Source organism: Fundulus heteroclitus, chromosome 21 (assembly GCF_011125445.2).
Source record: "Fundulus heteroclitus isolate FHET01 chromosome 21, MU-UCD_Fhet_4.1, whole genome shotgun sequence".
Lineage (NCBI taxonomy): Eukaryota > Metazoa > Chordata > Actinopteri > Cyprinodontiformes > Fundulidae > Fundulus > Fundulus heteroclitus.
Genome location: NC_046381.1, coordinates 38,057,570 through 38,075,567, shown reverse-complemented (window position 1 = coordinate 38,075,567; position 17,998 = coordinate 38,057,570). Strand labels below are relative to the sequence as shown.

At 53.1% G+C, this 17,998-nt stretch overlaps 3 protein-coding genes across 6 annotated transcripts in view; 1 reads left to right on the top strand and 2 right to left on the bottom strand.

Moving 5' to 3' along the window:
- The window catches only part of acvr2ba (activin A receptor type 2Ba), a 15,320-nt gene extending 14,745 nt beyond the window's left edge, over positions 1 to 575 (bottom strand). For both annotated transcript variants that reach the window (XR_004927382.1, XM_036125168.1), the window contains exon 1: positions 127 to 575. Coding sequence is in view for 1 of the 2 variants with exons in the window: in XM_036125168.1 (XP_035981061.1) it covers positions 127 to 193 (67 nt within the window). In the remaining variant the exon portion in view is untranslated. The remainder of the gene's footprint in view (positions 1 to 126) is intronic.
- A 3,578-nt stretch (positions 576 to 4,153) lies between these two features.
- Positions 4,154 to 14,358, bottom strand: xylb (xylulokinase homolog (H. influenzae)). 2 transcript variants are annotated; one of them, XM_012856370.3, is made up of 19 exons: positions 14,241 to 14,358; positions 13,014 to 13,096; positions 12,820 to 12,889; positions 12,627 to 12,707; positions 12,413 to 12,499; positions 12,216 to 12,344; positions 11,329 to 11,394; positions 11,171 to 11,243; positions 10,954 to 11,072; positions 10,775 to 10,856; positions 9,823 to 9,863; positions 9,619 to 9,734; positions 9,427 to 9,542; positions 7,981 to 8,054; positions 7,804 to 7,900; positions 7,607 to 7,665; positions 7,370 to 7,457; positions 6,490 to 6,584; positions 4,154 to 4,485 (listed from the first exon to the last, which is right to left on the bottom strand). In XM_012856370.3, the coding sequence occupies exons 1-19, from the start codon at positions 14,295 to 14,297 to the stop codon at positions 4,417 to 4,419; spliced, it is 1,602 nt and encodes a 533-aa protein (XP_012711824.2). In that variant the 5' UTR covers positions 14,298 to 14,358; the 3' UTR covers positions 4,154 to 4,416. The 2 variants fall into 2 exon arrangements, with proteins under 2 accessions (XP_012711824.2, XP_035981278.1); XM_036125385.1 differs by lacking the exons at positions 12,820 to 12,889; positions 13,014 to 13,096 and having other exon boundaries at positions 14,241 to 14,312.
- LOC105920745 (TBC1 domain family member 30) lies at positions 13,081 to 17,689 on the top strand. Of its 2 annotated transcripts, none has more exons than XR_004927427.1 (4): positions 13,081 to 13,268; positions 15,462 to 15,600; positions 16,485 to 16,677; positions 16,963 to 17,689. XR_004927427.1 is itself a non-coding variant. In XM_036125386.1 (4 exons), exons 1-4 carry the CDS (start codon positions 14,681 to 14,683, stop codon positions 17,441 to 17,443), a joined length of 885 nt encoding a protein of 294 aa, XP_035981279.1. In that variant the 5' UTR covers positions 14,668 to 14,680; the 3' UTR covers positions 17,444 to 17,689. The 2 variants fall into 2 exon arrangements, 1 of the variants encoding a protein (XP_035981279.1); XM_036125386.1 differs by lacking the exon at positions 13,081 to 13,268 and adding an exon at positions 14,668 to 14,752.
- Positions 17,690 to 17,998: the final 309 nt, after the last annotated feature.

Below are 17,998 nucleotides of genomic sequence, written 5' to 3'. Positions count from 1 at the left end.
ATGCTCTAATGGGTCCAGACTGGTACCGAAGGTCCAGTCAGACCAGCAGAACCTCCTGAAAGCTCCAGGAACATCCGGGAGCCTCCACCGCCACCAGCCTCGGGTCAGGCGGACCTCCGCACTCACCTGCACACGGAGCGCCCCGCAGCAGCACCAGAACCAGCACCGGAACCAGCACCGGCAGCACCCTCATGTTCTCCGCTTCAGGTGGAGGCTGCGCTCCCTGCAGCTCCTCCAGCTCCTCTCCTGCTGTCCTCCGGGTCCTCCTCCAACATCCAGCGCTCCGCGCACCGTGCTCGCTGCCCGGACCCTCCGCCAGGCCCCGGACCCCGGGCTGCCGGACCGCTCGGTCCTCCTGGACTGTCCGTGGAGAACCGAGCCGAGCAGAGAGTCCAGCCTGCAGACCTCCTCAGAACCTCCCTGCTGTCTCCTGAAGCTCCAGCCGCTCCCGCTCTCCTCAGCCCGGGTCAGTCCGGCTCCTGCCCGCAGATCAGCGCTCCTCTCCCCGCTGCCTCGTCCTCTCCGCTCCTGGCAGGGTCTGCTGGGGACAGCAGGAGCAGCAGTCAAGCTGCGGAGACCCCAGCAGCTTCCTGCTTCAGAATAAAAGCACGGGGCGGATCACCGAGCAGGAGGAGGAGGAGGAGGAACCTGGAACCTCAGACCAGGAACTCCAACCACATGCGTTCTTCTCCAGGAACCTTTCAGGTTCCTCTCGCGTTGTGAAATAGATCCAGTTGATGTTGGTTCTGATGACCCATCAGGAGGAGAACCGAGCCTCCTCCTCTTCACATCTGACCTTCTGTCAGGTTCTGGATGGCCTCCTGCTGCTCCAGAGGTTCTGCAGGCGGGTCAGGGTTCTTCTCAGGAACAGCGGACCATTGGAGCACCTGTTGGTTCCTCAGGACGTTCCTGTCAGAGACTGGAGGCGGTTCCGTGGATCAGGTGATTCTAGAAGATCCAGAACCGGTTCTGCTCCGTCACCGGTGGAGGAGGCTGGGCCTTCAGACTGAACCGGCTTTCATGTTGGTCCAAACGGACCAGCTGATGTTCCTGTGCCACTAACTCAGCTCAATCACAGGCTTTTATTCTGACAGTCCAAACCGGAAGCTGTGTCCCACTGAGTGCTGGTGGACTGGTTCTGAGCAGAGAGGCTGAACTGAGTCCAAAATGGCTCCTGAGGAGGAGAGAGAGTGTGAGGTCCAGAGAGAAGCAGCAGGTCCAGGTGGTTCTGACCCGGCGTCTTCATGGTCGAGTCCACTTTGAGGTCTTGGTTCTGTCTTTGTGCTGCTTTATCCGGATCTTCTGGACCCAGAACGTCTGTCTGGTGTTCTCCTCATTCTCTCATGTATCAGAACCTGTAGAAGTTCTTCAGACCTTCACCTCGTCAGTCCAGTGTCCGGTTCCTCCTCCATGAGAGGCTGTGGAGTTTAGAAACCTCTGGAAAGGTTCTGAGCAGCTCATTTAATGCAGATCCAGTCTGGACCTTCTGGTTCTGGTCAGACGTCAGCATGGAGACCACCATGATGTCCTTAGAAGTTTCTCTGATACGTTTGTAAAACTAGGAGATGACGGAGGACTTCAGGAGAACCGTCCTCAGTAACGATGTGGGTCGCTCCCAGAACCACCTTCTCTCTGGACCCGAGGCGGTCCTCACACCTCGGCACCAGCAGAGACTGGACCTCCTCAGGAGGTTCTGGTCTTCTACCATCATCCGTCTGTGAGGTTCTGTTCATCCAGCATGAGGAGCTCTGCTACAGCCATGAAGACAAAGACGCCTTTTTATTGGAGGAAGGATTTAAACTCTCTGCTCTGAGTTACAACCAGAACCGTTCCCTTCAGTTCCTTAAAGACATCATAGAACCGGGGTTAGAACCACTAAACCTGAGCTAGGAACATCCAGGAGATGATTTAGAAGAGGACGCTGCAAAAAAATGAGTCTATTTGACCTTTGGAGCAGAAAAATAATCTGCTGGTTGAAATAAAATAGGAACAACTCATTTTATTTAAGTGAATATATTTAATTATCTTATTTTAGGGGTCTAAGCACTCACTCCGTTGGCATTGCATCATATTTTCCTGCTCAAATAAAGCACAAATGGATGAATTTTAAAAAATTCTCACTTATTTTTAGTTCCCTAAGCTCTAAATTGTTGTGGAAATAAATAAATCAGGAGCTGAGAAAAAGAGGTTAGTTCCACTGAAGATAATTAGATAATTACAGAAGGTGGAGATTCTGGCTTTGAAACAGATTTTGTCATGTAGGAAAATTACTGGAGTTGCCTCTATGGAGATTTTCTGATTTGATGTGAAATTTACAATTCAAAGTTCTGAAATTACTCCTTTGGTTTTGATTCAACCAAAGAAGTAATGGAAAATGCCAGACGAGATCAACCATCTGCGTCTATTAATTTCTGAGGATGTAAACTTCAAAGGACGTTATCCCCCTTATACCACCGCCACTTACAAAAGAAAGAAATATCAAATCAGTTATTAATTCAATTCAGTTCAATTTTATTTATATAACCCCAGTTCCCAACAAGTCATCTCAAGTCTCTTTCCAAAGTCAGCTTCCATCAGATCCTCCAGGTTGGTTCAAAGTTTCCTCTCTAAGGAAAGCCAGCAGGTTGCATCAAGTCTCTCCAAGCAGCATTCACTCCTCCTGAAAGAGCGTAGAGCCACAGTGGACAGTCGTCTGCATTGTTGATGGCTTTGCAGCAATCCCTCATACTGAGCATGCATGAAGCGACAGTGGAGAGGAAAACTCCCCTTTAACAGGGAGGAGAACCTCCAGCAGAACCAGAACCAGGCTCAGTGTGAACGCTCATCTGCCTCCACCCACTGGGGCTTAGAGAAGACAGAGCAGAGACACAGAAAGCTCAGAAGCTCACATTGACCCAGGAGTACTTTCTATGTTAGAGAAGACAGAGCAGAGACACAGAAAGCTCAGAAGCTCACATTGACCCAGGAGTACTTTCTATGGTAGAGAAGACAGAGCAGAGACACAGAAAGCTCAGAAGCTCACATTGACCCAGGAGTACTTTCTATGTTAGAGAAGACAGAGCAGAGACACAGAAAGCTCAGAAGCTCACATTGACCCAGGAGTACTTTCTATGTTAGAGAAGACAGAGCAGAGACACAGAAAGCTCAGAAGCTCACATTGACCCAGGAGTACTTTCTATGTTAGAGAAGACAGAGCAGAGACACGGAAAGCACAGAAGCTCACATTGATCCAGGAGTACTTTCTATGGTAGAGAAGACAGAGCAGAGACACAGAAAGCTCAGAAGCTCACATTGACCCAGGAGTACTTTCTATGTTAGAGAAGACAGAGCAGAGACACAGAAAGCTCAGAAGCTCACATTGACCCAGGAGTACTTTCTATGTTAGAGAAGACAGAGCAGAGACACAGAAAGCTCAGAAGCTCACATTGACCCAGGAGTACTTTCTATGTTAGAGAAGACAGAGCAGAGACACAGAAAGCTCAGAAGCTCACATTGACCCAGGAGTACTTTCTATGTTAGAGAAGACAGAGCAGAGACACAGAAAGCTCAGAAGCTCACATTGACCCAGGAGTACTTTCTATGTTAGATGGTAATAGAGGATGATCTGCCTCCCCTGATGATGTCACAGCTAACAGAACTCCAGACCAGGTGTACCTTCTATGAAGAGAAACATGAGCCACTCTGACTAGAAGCTTTGTCACAAAGGAAAGTTTTAAGATTAGTCTTAAAAGTAGACGGGGTGTCTGCCTCACGGACCAAAACTGGGAGTTGGTTCCACAGGAGAGGAGCCTGATAGCTAAAGGATCTGCCTCCCATTCTACTTTTAGAGATTCTAGATGCTTCCTTAGCGGAGCCGCCTCTCAGCTGCCAGATGATTGGCTGACCCACATGTTTATGTGTTAATACTTATCGCTGGACTAAAGGAACCGCCTCACAATCAGCTGATCTAAACTACATCATAATAAACTACAACCTAAATGTGTCAACCTGAATCAGTCAATGAATGCAGGCAGGTTTACATCCAGCAGGGGGCGCACAACTAAAACCAGAGGTCCAGTTTGGCTCAAATTAGACCGGGCCCTCTCAGTCTGGAGGTTCTGAAGAGGTCCAGTTTGACCTGAGGCGATACGGATCAGAGCCGAGATGTTTCACGTGAATTTAAACCTGATTTTATTATTTAGAGAGAAAGGTGACAGTAATTATTGCTTCACACCGTTTGATACAATGACCCGTTTCATCAGCTAACTGTGGGTCCATACGGTGGTTCTGTGGGTCCACACGGTGGTTCTGTTGGTCCTGTTGGGTCACGACCTCTGGGCTGGTGTTTGCTGTCACCAAGGTAACATCCTCAGAGTTCATCTGCAGGATAAAAGCGCTACGCAGTCAGCAGCTTCATCCTGATTGGTCAGCCGGGTCTCAGGTGCGCGTCCTCTGCAGGACCCGGTCCTCCAACCGCGCAAAGCGCTTCAACATCTGGCCGTACACCTGGAAAAGAAGAAGAATTCGTCACTTCCTGTTCCTGTTGGGTCAGGCTCAGTCAGCTCTTCACCTGAAACTCCGCCCCCTGAGCTGCTGCTGCAGGTGAGTTACTTTAACGAGTAATCAGACTCGGTAACGAGCCTGGTTACTCGTTAAAGCGCATCAGACTCATTTACACCTGTTAACGAGTCTGATGCGCTTTAACGAGTAATCAGGTAAAGAAAACCCAAAACTCCCCTCAGATCAACCAGGAAACCACATTTAGGCCCAGATGTCAGGGTTCTGGACAGTACGTCCGTTTCTCTGCTTTCAGAACCGGGTCTGAGCACCACAGCTCCGTGGCATAGAGGCCATCAGCCTGTGGTTCTGCTGAGGTTCTGGAAGCCCAGACTGCTTTAACAGCTGCCTTGTTGGTTCTGGTGTCGCTCATCTCCCTCTGGACAACAGCCCAGAGATTCTCTACAGGTTCTGGTCAGGAACACCATGGACATTGGACCTGCTGGATGGCTGCAGAGAAAACCCAGTGGACCAGAACCAGCAGAAGACTTGATGCCCCAAACCAGCAACAGTCTGGTTTCTTATTGGTCCAGTTCCTTAGCTCAGGAAAGAGGGTTCTGGTTCTGGAGTGGCTCGACTCAAGGAATGTTATGTTTGTAGTCCAAATCTAGGGTCCGACTGCTGGTAGCGGCTCTGATGGCACCGGCTCCGGCCTCAGTCCGGTCCGGGTTCTCCCTGCTGCTGTAGAACCTTTTCCCGCCTCACTTCTTCCTTCCACTCAGCGTTCTGGTAACACGCGTGGATCCAGAACTGCGGTTCCCCAGGATGGTACCGCCTGCTGACCCAGACCCGTCTAGACCAGGAGTGACACACTTAAATCTACACGGGGCCACTTTGGCTTCATGAAGTCATTAAAGGGCCGGCTGCTCCTGTATACATGATACTTTTGATTTCATCATTTCATTTCAGTCATACAGTCTATCTGCATTAAAAAAGGTGATATTGGGGTGAGTTACACTTCAAACTCATAATCCTGAATCACTTCTTCTCTTTCTTGACATTTCTGGGTTGTTTTAATGTGCTGAGGGAAAGCTGACATCTAGTGGCAGCATGCTGTTACTACACAGCTAAATAAAATCAACATTCACTACAGGAGGCTCAGCTTTAGCCCCTTTATACACTTTAAAACGATTTATGTCTCTACTTTATGACATGATCTGCCTTTTCAGGCTCTGGAGGGCCAGAGAAACTGCCTTGACGGGCCGTTTTTGGCCCACGGGCCGTGAGTTTGACTCGTGGTGTAGACACCCAGGAAAGCTTTGCAGGTGTTGGACTGTCCTCTGCAAAAAGGGAACTAAAAATAAGTGAAATGTTCTTGAAAGGAGTCTACCTGTGCTTGAATTGAGCAGGAATACAAGATGATCTCCCAACAGAATGAGAGTTATGAGCCCTAAAATAAGATAGTTAGAGATATTCTTTGGGTTTTATTCTCTGCAATAACTCGCTCTATGAGTAAAGACTCCACCTGGGTTTATCGTCCTTTATAAAGTCTGGAGTTCTTCTGGTTCTCCGTCCAGAACATGTCTGCCTTTATGTTCTCGGCTAATAAAAACATGGCCTTTCCCGTCTAAACGGACGAGAACTGGTCGTGTTTCTGAAGGCATGCTGTCATGTTAGGAGGCGTCGGCTGATCATGTGACCAGACAGCTTTGTTGTGTCTCAGCCCAGGATTGGACCGTTCTGCTCCAGCTCTGCACAAGGCTAAAGGTCTGCATGAAGCAGCGACATAACCATTTTATTCCTGCCCCCCCCCCTCTCCCTCTGCTGTTGCTCCTTCTGTCCCTGACCTCCAGCTCAGACTGTTTTCATAGCTGCAGAACAACAGCAGCTGCAGGTCTGAATGAAGTCCGTTTGGTACCGCAGGCCCGTCTGAGGCGCACCACCTCAGGAGAAATGCTTCCAGCAGTGAAACCGTTAGAGAGGGAGGACAGGTAGCGAGCGAGACCAGCGTACCTGCTGCGCTGTGGGGTGGGGGGTGCAGACCAGCTGAGGTTCTGGAGCGTTCTTCACCACATCCAGGAAGGAGGCTCCAGATTCTGCCACTAAACCTGCAAACAGCCAATCAGAGGCAAGCGTTCAGAGGCCTTTCTGCATCTAATTAACTAATCAGAGCTCGTTAACCAATCAGAGGCTCTACTGGCTAATTAACCAATCAGAGCTCGTTAACCAATCAGAGGCTCTACTGGCTAATTAACCAATCGTTGCTTGTTAACCAATCAGAGGCCCTACTGACTAATTAACTAATCAGAGCTCGTTAACCAATCAGAGGCTCTACTGACTAATTAACCAATCAGAGCTCGTTAACCAATCAGAGGCCCTACTGGCTAATTAACCAATCGTTGCTCGTTAACCAGAGGCCCTACTGTTTCTTTTGTGTGTAAATAGTTCCTTAGCTTCTTTTATCTTAACTTTGCTTAGTAGTTTAGTTAAGTCTCACTAGCCTAGTAGAGAGGATTTGTTGATTGAAATATAGTGTTAATTCAGATAAACAGCATTCTATAGTGATGTTCTCTGGATGTTCATTTATTTCTGTTAATAAATTCTTGAACTTGAAGAGAAGTTGTCATTAATTTATTCTATGTGTGCAGGTTTTGCTGTTAAAAGATGGCTAGTGCTCAAATTCATCCCTTTCAACTGTTGTCCTGATATCAGCTGATTGGCTGATATTCACCAGACAATACCTAACAGTTATTAAACATTAAATAACTTTAAACAGTGTATAATAGCACAACACAATACCAGTAGTATATACTCTGGTATCTGTAGTACCAGTAGCATCTGCAGTAGAACCTGCCATAGTACCAGTAGTACCACTACTACAGGTGAGTATTACCATGCAGCGCCCGGTAGGCGGAGCCTAAGCAGGCGGAGTCGGACAGGTCCATGGTGTAAACCGGAGCGTTGAAGACGTCAGACAGAACCTGAACACAGCAGAACCTCAGAGTGAATCCTCCCCGCCCAGAACCAGCCGGTCCAAAAACTGCTTTATGGTGACCAGAACACTTCATCTGGGTCCGCTGTGCTCAGACCAGGACGGATCAGCAGAACCTTCTGTGAACATCTAACGGACCTGCAGGATCTGGTTGTTGGCAGAAGCTCCTCCGGTGGCCAGAACTCTGGTTCCTGACACTGAAACAGAGAGAGAGACAAAGGTTCCTGCAGCCGGGTTTGGACTGGGTTCTGCTCGTGGTTCTGAATGCATCTGCACCGATTTCAACCATCAGAACATTAATGAGACCCGACCCAGAAGACCAGAACCCGTCTTACTGATAGAGTATCCCAGTCTCTCTGCGTGGAGCCGGCGGGACAGAAACTGGCCCTCCACCAGAGCCCGGACCTCCACCTCTGGACTCCACCGGGACACCTGGACAGAGACCGGGACAGGTGAGACACAGAACCAGAACCAGAACCAAACTCAGCAGCAGTGGACCACCCAGAACTGACCTCACAGTCGTTAGAGTCGAAGCGATGGACTCCAACGGCGGGAGGAGTGATCTCCATGGTGTCAAAGTAAAAGCCTGGAGGAGACGAGGACACGGTCAGAGAGGACAAGGGGACACAGGAGGAGACAAGGACACGGTCAGAGAGGACAAGGGGACACATGAGGAGACGAGGACACGGTCAGAGAGGACAAGGAGACACCAGAGGAGACGAGGACACGGTCAGAGAGGACAAGGGGACACCAGAGGAGACGAGGACACGGTCAGAGAGGACAAGGGGACACGGGAGGAGACGAGGACACGGTCAGAGAGGACAAGGGGACACGGGAGGAGACGAGGACACGGTCAGAGAGGACAAGGAGACACCGGAGGAGACGAGGACACGGTCAGAGAGGACAAGGGGACACCAGAGGAGACGAGGACACAGTCAGAGAGGACAAGGAGACACCAGAGGAGACGAGGACACGGTCAGAGAGGACAAGGGGACACGGGAGGAGACGAGGACACGGTCAGAGAGGACACCGGAGGAGATGAGGACACGGTCAGAGAGGACAAGGGGACACCGGAGGAGACGAGGACACGGTCAGAGAGGACAAGGGGACACCGAGGACACGGTCAGAGAGGACAAGGAGACACCGGAGGAGACGAGGACACGGTCAGAGAGGACAAGGGGACATATGAGGAGACGAGGACACGGTCAGAGAGGACAAGGGGACACAGAAGGAGACGAGGACACGGTCAGAGAGGACAAGGGGACACCGGAGGAGACGAGGACACGGTCAGAGAGGACAAGGAGACACCGGAGGAGACGAGGACACGGTCAGAGAGGACAAGGGGACACCGAGGACACGGTCAGAGAAGACAAGGAGACACCGGAGGAGACGAGGACACGGTCAGAGAGGACAAGGGGACATATGAGGAGACGAGGACACGGTCAGAGAGTACAAGGGGACACAGGAGGAGACGAGGACACAGTCGGAGAGGACAAGGGGACACAGTAGGAGATGAGGACACAGTCGGAGAGGACAAGGGGACACAGTAGGAGACGAGGACACGGTCAGAGAGGACAAAGGGGACACAGTAGGAGACGAGGACACGGTCAGAGAGGACAAGGGGACACCGGAGGAGACGAGGACAGAGAGGACAAGGGGACACAGGAGGAGACGAGGACACGGTCAGAGAGGACAAGGGGACACCGGAGGAGACGAGGACAGAGAGGACAAGGGGACACAGGAGGAGACGAGGACACGGTCAGAGAGGACAAAGGGACACAGGAGGAGACGAGGACACGGTCAGAGAGGACAAAGGGACACAGGAGGAGACGAGGACACGGTCAGAGAGGACAAGGGGACACAGGAGGAGACGAGGACACGGTCAGAGAGGACAAGGGGACACATGAGGAGACGAGGACACAGAGAGGACAAAAGGACACAGAGGGAAGAGCGTCCACCGATGTTCCCATGGTTCCCCAGAGGCGAGGCCCTCAGAGCCTCGGAGAACGCGGTCCAGGATCCTGCAGAACTCTGGTTCCTGATCCGTTCTCTGGTCAGCGAGCCGTTCTTGAAGCTGAGGATGAGACAAACAGGAAGTTGTGGGCGAGGCTTTTATTGTGAAGGGCTAAGCGGTGGGGTCGGGTCGGTACCACAGCAGAGCCATGTACGCCTGCAGGTCCACAGGGTTGCAGAAGACGTGTCCCTCCAGGGCGGGGCGGGGCTCCTGGAGCCACAGGAAGACGGTGTCGCTGGTCCCCAGGCTGACCTGAAAGACACGGACTCAGAACCGGACCTGAGGAACCGGACCTGGGGAACCGGACCTGGTGGGGAACCGGAGGACAGAGAGGACTCACAGCAACGTCTCCCTGGTGGAGCCTCATCCCCGCCAGAGATGCTGGGGAGGAGACAGACAGCGTCACGCCATGCTCAGAACGTTCCACCGCGTTCTGCAGCACAGCCGCCCAGAACCAGAACCTCTGTCATTTAAACACCAAACCGGACTAAATCTGGGGCTCCCGGACCCACCCAGGGGTTCTGAGGAGGTTCTGTCACACTCCCAGAGGTTCTGAGGAGGAGGTTATTTAGGAGGTACTAAATAAAGTTATCTAGGAGACATGAAGCTGGACCACAGCACCATCTAGTGTTCAGGCAGCAGTAGAAGAGGGCGGTTCTGGTTCTGAGGACGGTTCTGGTTCTGAGGGCGGTTCTGGTTCTGAGGACGGTTCTGAGGGCGGTTCTGGTTCTGAGGGCGGTTCTGGTTCTGAGGGCAGTTCTGAGGACGGTTCTGGTTATGAGGACGGTTCTGGTTATGAGGACGGTTCTGAGGGCGGTTCTGGTTCTGAGGACGGCTCTGGTTCTGAGGACGGTTCTGAGGACGGTTCTGGTTCTGAGGGCGGTTCTGGTTCTGAGGACGGTTCTGAGGGCGGTTCTGGTTCTGGTTCTGAGGACGGCTCTGGTTCTGAGGACGGTTCTGAGGGCGGTTCTGGTTCTGAGGGCGGTTCTGGCTCTGAGGGCGGTTCTGGTTCTGAGGGCGGTTCTGGTTCTGAGGACGGTTCTGAGGGCGGTTCTGGTTCTGGTTCTGAGGACGGCTCTGGTTCTGAGGACGGTTCTGAGGGCGGTTCTGGTTCTGAGGGCGGTTCTGGCTCTGAGGACGGCTCTGGTTCTGAGGACGGTTCTGAGGGCGGTTCTGGTTCTGAGGACGGTTCTGGTTCTGAGGGCGGTTCTGGTTCTGAGGACGGTTCTGAGGGCGGTTCTGGTTCTGAGGACGGCTCTGGTTCTGAGGGCGGTTCTGGAAACATTTCCCACCTGGGTTATCTCCGGTGAACGCCACCACCCTGCAGCTCTCAGAGAAACCGTAGCGACGCACAAAGTAGGAGGAGACCGGACCCTGGAACACCAAGCAGGACCGACATGGACCCGTTAGAACAAGCTGGGACCGCCACAGCAGAACCAGCAGAACCAGCAGAACCAGCAGAACCACTTACCAGGACAGACGTGGATGGAAGCGGAGCTCCTAGCAGCCGGTCCAGGTTAGGCGCTGAAGCTTCCAGGCAGATCTGAGACCAGTTTCTGCTCCGGATGTCCAACAGATTCATCCCAGAACCTGAGGAACCAATCAGGTAGTGAGTTTCTAGTCAGCTGATCAACCAGCTGACCAATCAGCTGGTTGATCAGCTGATTGGTCAGCTGGTCGGAGCGTACCGTCGCTGTAGTCGATGGCGGCGTAGGCGCCGAGGAAGAGGGAGGCTGCGAAGCTGCTGACCAATGAGATCCTCTGAAAGCAAGCACACAGAAACCTGTAGGTGACGGACAGGTGAGACAACACCTGAGGGGGCGGGGCCTGCAGGTGTCCCTCTGACCTCAGTGTCCTGGAACTGCTCTGCTCGGGTTTGCCGAAGTTTGGAGATCTGGTTTCCTGTGAAGCGCTGGAGACAAACATGGAGTGGTCCTCTGAACGGGATGAGGAGACACAGAGACAGACAGGGGGGACACAGAGAGACAGACAGGTGGACACAGAGACAGACAGGGGGACACAGACAGAGACAGACAGGGGGGACACAGAGACAGACAGGGGGACACAGAGACAGACAGGTGGACACAAAGACAGACGGGGGACGACAGAGACAGACGGGGACGACAGAGACAGACGGGGGACACAGAGAGACAGACAGGGGGACACAGAGACACAGAGACAGACAGGGGGACGACAGAGAGACAGACGGGGGGGACACAGAGACATGTGGACACAGAGAGACAGACAGGTGGACACAGAGAGACAGACATGTGGACACAGAGACAGACAGGGGGACACAGAGACAGACGGAGGGACACAGAGACAGACAGGGGGACACAGAGACAGACAGGTGGACACAAAGACAGACGGGGGACGACAGAGACAGACGGGGACGACAGAGACAGACGGGGGACACAGAGAGACAGACAGGGGGACACAGAGACACAGAGACAGACAGGGGGACGACAGAGAGACAGACGGGGGGGACACAGAGACATGTGGACACAGAGAGACAGACAGGTGGACACAGAGAGACAGACATGTGGACACAGAGAGACAGACAGGTGGACACAGAGAGACAGACATGTGGACACAGAGAGACAGACGGGAGACACAGAGACATGTGGACACAGAGAGACAGACAGGTGGACACAGAGACAGAGAGACAGACAGGGGGACAGAGAGACAGAGACAGACAGGGGGACAGAGAGACAGACAGGTGTTGGGTGAAACCTCGTAGGCTCTAGAGCCGGTGATCTCTGCCAGCCTCACAGCGCCCCCTGCTGCCTCCTGCAGGTCCTGGCACTGCTGGCTGCTGCTGGAGTCCATCCACACGGGACTGTCCTGCACCGAGAAGCTGTCCTGAGGACACAGCATCACACCTGAGTCAGCGGGAACTCAGGAGGACACGCGGTACCGCAGACACTCACCTGCAGCTGCCGGTACAGGTGCTGAGCCGGGTCCAGCCGGGCCAGAGCGCCGGCGGCTCCTTTCTTCCAGAACACGCTGCCGTGTTGCTGAGGAGGAACGTCTCATTCAGATCAGGGACAAAACCTTCTGAGCCGTCCTCAAGAACATCTGGACCATCAGAACATCTGGACCATCAGAACATCTGGACCATCAGAACCGGTTCTCCAGACTCACCTGGCCGCTGCCAGACAGCGCTTTGACCCGGGAGAAGTCCAGCCTGGCGCTCTTCATCCTGTCCAGCAGCAGGTCCAGAGCCTGACGGGGACACAGCAGACAGCCAATCAGGAGACAGAACCCTCCAGAGACAGCCAATCAGGAGACAGAACCCTCCAGCCTAATCTAGAGCAAACACCTGACATCATCTCACCTTGACCCACATGAGCACAGGTGAGGTGACGGTCAGTTGGTCCTCATGGATATGAACTCCCCCCTGAGTCCTGAACAGAAACATTTCAGAATAAAAGCCTGGACCACGGCCTTTCAGAATAAAAGCCTGGACCGCGGCCTTTCAGAATAAAAGCCTGGACCGCGGCCTTTCAGAATAAAAGGAGGCGGGGTTACCTGAACTCAGGTAGCTCAGAGTCAAAGTGGACTCTGTCCTGGTGGACCACGCCCAGGTCTCCATCGATGGCCACCACCTTCAGCTGGAGGAACCAACAAAGCGGTTAACGTTCTGACGAGGCTCCAGCTCAGCCAGGAGGTCCTGGGTTCAACGCCCAGGGTGGACCTGGATCTTCAGCCTTCATGTTCTCCGGCTACTCTGGCTTCCTCCCAGCGTCCCAACACACACCTGTCAGCTGCTGAGAGCGTGTCCAGGTTCTTTGTCCTGCCTTTTGGGACCTGCAGCTTCAGAATGAGACTTCTCAGGTCGCCACACACCTGTAGCCTCCGTCTACTCGGCTGTGGACCCGTGTCTCCGTGCTCATCAGAACCCCAGAGTCAGGAAAAACAGTTTCTTCAGAGATGCATGAAAGGACCTGACATGCCATGAGGCGGCCATCTTGGGAAGGTCACCTGCTCCACTCAGTGTGACCCGTGTGGCAGATGTAATGTTCATGCTCAATATTCTGGATGTTCTGTTAAGCTCCTCTGTTCTGAGAACAGAACATCCAACCGGGCCGCCTTCCATTTGCAGGTCAGAACCACAACGTTCTCCATACTGCCGCCATATTAGACGCTGACTTTGGTTCTGGTAGAACGTATGTGAGAACCGATGCAGAGCAGCAGAACCAGACCCACTAGTGGACCGAGTGGGATGGAGTGAGGAGGGGCGGGGTGTGAAACTGGGACTCTGGAAACCCGTCAGAGTGAGACCTCTGTCAAGTTACACCCATCTGTGGAGAACCCAAGCAACATCTGGAGGACAGAGATGTGGTCCATGTGATCAGGAGCTGAATCAGAACCGAGGGAAGTCCCGTTTGGAGGAGAGCCGGACTGGACCGAACCGGACCGAACCGGACCAGCGGGGTCCTCTCTCCATGGGGCTGAACATTAACTGCGGGTCAAAGTCCAGAATCCTCTGCGGGTCAGTGAGTTCTGATGGTGGAGAACCGCAGAACTCCGGGTTTAAAGACAGAAACTGAAAACGGGCCGAAGTTCTGGTCACTTCCGGTTCTGCCGGCTTGAAAGCCCAAACCATCAACAAACAAACACCTGGAGTAAACGGCACCGAAAGCTCTGCCCGGTCTCCGTTCCGCGCCTGCGCAGTAAGATCGCACGCCTCCGCGTAAACACGCGCGCGCATCTCGGAACCGACAGGCACCGAGCCCGGAGAGGTTCTGGTCTTACCTGCTGGGTGCTGAAGTCCAGGCCCAGGTAGAGAGGAGAGTCCGCACCTGCGGCCATGCCGGGGAGATGCGCGCGCACGCTGAGCGCGAGACCAGAGGCGGAGCAGGAAGATTTAAAGACACACACACACCTCCCTGAAAACGTCACTGGTTCTGATCCAAATTCGGACCCGGTTTCTTCCTGTTACATCAGACTCTGATCACTTGGTGGTTCGGATGGTTCTTCGGAACCGGAAGCCGAACAAAGTGGCAGAAACCTTTAACCTGTGGAAACCCAAGAGTGTGTCCAGGTCCAGCAGAACCTTCATGTTTGAGACACAGCAGGATGACTGATGGCCAAACGGACCTGTTCCGGTTCCGTGGACCGCAGTCCCCTTCCCTCCAGAACCAGCATTTGCATTATTCCCTCCGTCTGTCTCAGAGTTCTGGAGGAACCCGGTGATGATCCGTTCAGCGGTTCTGTTCAGAGAACAGCTTCTGATCCCAGATGTTCCGTCTGCTGCGATGAAGCGGGTCAGAACTGGGTCATTACAAGCTGTGAGCTCAGGTCCAGTTTAGGAACAGTACCAGGATGGTTCTCCATGCAGCACTGAGCTGTTCCTGGGGACCAGACAGAACCCCTTCAGAACCTCCGTGCAGACAGCAGAGAACCTGCTCCAACAGAACCAGCTGGTCTGACACCAGCCGGTCCATTTCACTGCAGATGTGAGAGCGGGACCAGAATCCAGAACCGAGTGGAGCTAGAACCCAGGAGGGTGAGGAGGGCCGCAGCAGTGCATGCTGGGCTTTGTAGGCAGCCCTCGTTAACACACCTGGGTGCAGGTCCACAGGTGCTGTTCGGAACCGAGAACAAACCCAAAGGATTTGTGAGAACCTCACAGATCCTGGTTTACTCGGACCAGAAGGAGATCCAGAACCGGGTCAGAGGTCCAACTGAGACTCAGAACAGCTGCTGATGGTTTCCTCTCTCTGAGGAGAACCTGCTGGGAACATTAGAACCAGACTAGATCCGGTTCTTGGAGCAGGAACCTGTTAATTTAGATCACAGCTTTGGGGGAATTAGTGTTAAAATGTTCTGAAAAGAATAATAAATGTATTTACTGAGACCCGAACAATGATTGGGTCGCCTGGTTCTGGTTCTGGTTCTCTCCTTTGAATCCAGGCTTCATTTACTGCCGTCTCACCTGTTTGTGACGTCACTGTCAGCTGTTTTACTGCACAGGTGTGTCTGAGTGGGCGTGTCCAAGACTTCCTGCAAGGAGCCGGAACCCGGAGGAGGAAGATGGATGTTTCTGCGCTCACTGAGCGGTACAGGAGCTGCAGAGAGAAGCAGAGGACAGAGCTTCAGCTGGTCCAGACAGGTAGAGGACGGGGGACAGGTCAGAGGACAGGGGACAGGGGACAGAGCTTCAGCTGGTCCAGACAGGTAGAGGACGGGGGACAGAGGTCAGAGGTCAGAGGACAGGTCAGAGGACAGAGCTTCAGCTGGTCCAGACAGGTAGAGGACAGAGGACTGACAGGGGACAGGGTCAGAGGACAGAGCTTCAGCTGGTCCAGACAGGTAGAGGACGGGGGACAGGGGACGGGTCAGAGGACAGGTCAGAGGACAGAGCTTCATCTGGTCCAGACAGGTAGAGGACGGGGGACAGGTCAGAGGTCAGAGGACAGAGCTTCAGCTGGTCCAGACAGGTAGAGGACGGGGGACAGGGGACGGGTCAGAGGACAGGTCAGAGGACAGAGCTTCATCTGGTCCAGACAGGTAGAGGACGGGGGACAGGTCAGAGGTCAGAGGACAGAGCTTCAGCTGGTCCAGACAGGTAGAGGACGGGGGACAGGTCTGAGGACAGAGCTTCAGCTGGTGCAGACAGGTAGAGGACGGGGGACTGACAGGGGACAGGGTAGAGGACGGGTCAGAGGACAGGGGACAGGTCAGAGGTCAGAGGACAGGTCAGAGGACAGAGCTTCAGCTGGTCCAGACAGGTCAGAGGACAGGGGACAGGTCAGAGGTCAGGGGACAGGTCAGAGGACAGAGCTTCAGCTGGTCCAGACAGGTAGAGGACGGGGGACAGGGGACAGAGGACAGGTCAGAGGACAGGGGACAGGTCAGAGGTCAGAGGACAGGTCAGAGGACAGAGCTTCAGCTGGTGCAGACAGGTTAGAGGACAGGGGTCAGAGGACAGGGGACAGGGTAGAGGACGGGTATTGGTGATCCTGTCTTCCTGTTGAACTGAAGCTTTGTGTCCAGACTGCAGAGACCTGCTTGGCCCCATCAGAACCGTCCCCATCAGAACCGTCCCGGTTGCCCAGGGTTGGACGTCGCCATGGGAACCAGGTAGCCCCTCCCCCCCTGTTGTCTCTCTGGAGTCTGACCCGAAGATGTCCGACCCGTGGCACGACCACCTGGACCTCCACAGGCGGGCGGAGGCGAGGAGCTGCAGGTCAGTTGTTCCGGTGGTCCACAACTGGACCGGAGGTTCACAGACCAGAACCGGTTCAGTCGGCCCAGATTTCCTCCTCTGGTTCTGTTTGTTTCAGTGGACTGAAATCCGTTCAGGCTGTATGGACCAATGGAGCGTCTAACTCTGGACCTTGGTTCTGCAGAACCAGAGGTTCTATATGTTCCTCTGCAGCATAAATAACTCCGGACCTTCGGTTCTGCAGAACCAAACCTTATGTTTCTCTGGAGCTTCTCTAACTCTGGACCTTTGGTTCTTTATCTGCAGATGTTCCGGTTCTTCATCCTCAGAGGTCAGCACTGCAACGTTCTCCGTGTCAGATCGTCTCTGCAGCTCAACAACACCTTCCATCAGTGAGGAACATCCAGTCCGTACCGGTTCTGGTTCTGGTTCCTCTGATGGATCCACCAAAGGTTCCTGTGGAAGTTGCCGGCTGGATGAGGCTCCTGGTTCTGCGGATCCTCCTGACGGCTCCTCCAGGAGAACCACAGAGAGGGTTGAGCCAGAGAACCGTGGCTCAGGGTCCAGTTCCACCCACCGTGACCAGAACCAGGAGATGGACCGGTCTCCAGGGACTGGAGCTGTCAGATCAAGCAGAACCTGCCAGCACCTCCCGGGTCCGTCCTCCAGGTTCTCCCAGCAGCTGAGTGCAGAACCATCCTGTCAGAACCACTACCCGTTCCCCAGCAGGAGAACCCCGAGGAGATCTGAGGCTGCCAGGAGGCTGGGTCTGTACTCATCCTTCTGAAGTTCTGCAGAACCCTGCTGGAACCCACCAGAACAAAGAGAACATGTCAGAAAAGCTCCTGGTTGGTTATTAGTCATCTTGTTCCGTCTGGACCTGTGCAGATCCAGGTTCTCCTAACCTCCAGCACCTGGTTCTAAGCTCAGGTTTTAGTGGATCTTTAGAAGGAAAATCTCATTAAATAATCAGAAGAAATGTAAAAACACGTTAATTATTGTCACATGTTCAAAGTAAAGCACCAACAGTAAATCAGTGGTTCTGGTCTTTATTCTGAATTCCTGATTTCTGTTCCACAACAATCCTGGTGTCCCGTCCAGAACCGACAATAAGCTGGAACCGGTTTCATGTTTTATCAGAAGCACATATTTAGTTTCACTGTCCGTCATTAAGCATTCAGTATATTTCTTATTTTCCTCAGTGTTTCATGTTGCTGCACCTTCCTGTTGCTTTCCCCCTGTTTTTGGTTCTTTTTGCTGTTTTTTAAATCCTTTTATGGACTCATCTTTCTGAGGTTTTCAGCTTCTTCTTTGTTTTTACTTTCAGAAATAATATTTTGTG